At 38.3% G+C, this 1,332-nt stretch overlaps 1 protein-coding gene across 4 annotated transcripts in view; it reads right to left on the bottom strand.

Moving 5' to 3' along the window:
- LOC103132633 (CMP-N-acetylneuraminate-beta-galactosamide-alpha-2,3-sialyltransferase 1-like) overlaps nucleotides 1-1,110 on the bottom strand; it is a 14,822-nt gene extending 13,712 nt beyond the window's left edge. For 3 of the 4 annotated variants that reach the window (XR_001661014.1, XM_016667492.1, XM_007544434.2), the window contains exons 1-2: nucleotides 971-1,110; nucleotides 553-784 (exon numbers count right to left, since the gene is read on the bottom strand). Coding sequence is in view for 3 of the 4 variants with exons in the window: in XM_016667492.1 (XP_016522978.1) it covers nucleotides 553-783 (231 nt within the window). In the remaining variant the exon portion in view is untranslated. Of the gene's footprint in view, nucleotides 1-552 lie in introns of all 4 variants that reach the window. The other variant, XM_016667491.1, reaches the window with a different exon arrangement.
- Between the last annotated feature and the right edge of the window lie 222 nt (nucleotides 1,111-1,332).

Genomic DNA, 1,332 nt, shown 5'->3' with positions numbered 1-1,332 from the left:
TTTTTTTTTTTTTTTTTTTTTTTTTTTTTTTTTTTTTTGCCCAAGTGTAACAGAGAGAAAAGCTTGTGTGTGTCTGTGTGAGTTTTGATCAAAATGATTGTAGGGTTGTATGTGTTTATGAGATTTTTGATCAATGCGTTTGTTTGGAGCCACCTAGTGGTGTGATTGGTGACTGCATGCAACGGGTCCGTCAGGCAGTCTCGCGGCTTCTCCCACCAGAATTCTGGAGGTAGGTGCGAGAGGCAGCTCTTCAATTCTTTTTTTACTTGCGGTCATATTTTTCTTGTTCAACAATTAACGAAGTACTGTAAGAATATTTAACATCTACAAATATAACAAATATAATTTGTAAAGTTTTTCTCATGGTTGGGCTGGAAAAATGTGACCCTATGAGTGGGAGCTGCGCCGGTTGGTGTTCGTGGCTGACCACTCGGTCACGATGCTAACCGTGTACTAGGTGACTGACAACTAAACAAGAAGAGTTACACCTGGGTAAACACAACATAGAGGAATGTAAAAAAAATTCCATGGGGGTCAAAGGGGAAAGCATACCCGCCACCAGTTGTATTCATCTTCAGTGAGTTTGGTGGTTGCCGACAGAAAGGGCTCAATGGAGCGGTTCAGGTGCTGATTAAGAAACACGTCTTCTTCTGAAAAACATTTCTCACACCGACAGGAGCTTGGCATTTTAAGCTCAATCCAGCCTGAGTAACTTGCCGTCAAAAACACGCCGATTGTTGTGACAGCCAGGAGGGCAATCAACATTTTAAACTGAACTCGCATCCTGAGTAATGGAAAAAAAAAAAAAACACATCAGAATGAGGTGGAAAAACAAATGAATTTTTAAAGATAGTTTGAGAGACGACAAAGGACTACAAAGTTAAAAATAAGTATTTTTTTTCTAAGACATTTTACAAAGTAATACATCTCAGTTTACTTGAAAGATGTCTATAAATTTCATTGAACTTACCTGATGTGACGGGAAAACCTTTCAGGTGCAAAGCTTTAAAATAATGACAGACTATCTGAAACTGTTGGACTTTGGAACAGGTTTAGATCATGTAGTGCTGAGCGTTCAGAGAGCAGGTTTGGCGTCATCTCAAAGGGGAGGGGTGTTTTATGAACGACTAGTTAGCTTTTTAAACAAACCAATAGGATTCTATATGCATCACTGTCCTTTGTTCTAACGTCAATTTGAATGGTAGATTGAGAAAAACACTTGACCTTGATTTGGGGCACTTCATTTCTTTTCTTTCTTGTTTTTTGTCAGTGTGTCACTGACAAAAAAATTACTGTAAAATGTAAATATGGGTTACTTTCTGAAACCTATAT

Source organism: Poecilia formosa, unplaced genomic scaffold (genome assembly GCF_000485575.1).
Source record: "Poecilia formosa unplaced genomic scaffold, Poecilia_formosa-5.1.2 Scaffold1173, whole genome shotgun sequence".
Classification (NCBI taxonomy): domain Eukaryota; kingdom Metazoa; phylum Chordata; class Actinopteri; order Cyprinodontiformes; family Poeciliidae; genus Poecilia; species Poecilia formosa.
This window is presented reverse-complemented; position numbering and strand designations above follow the sequence as displayed.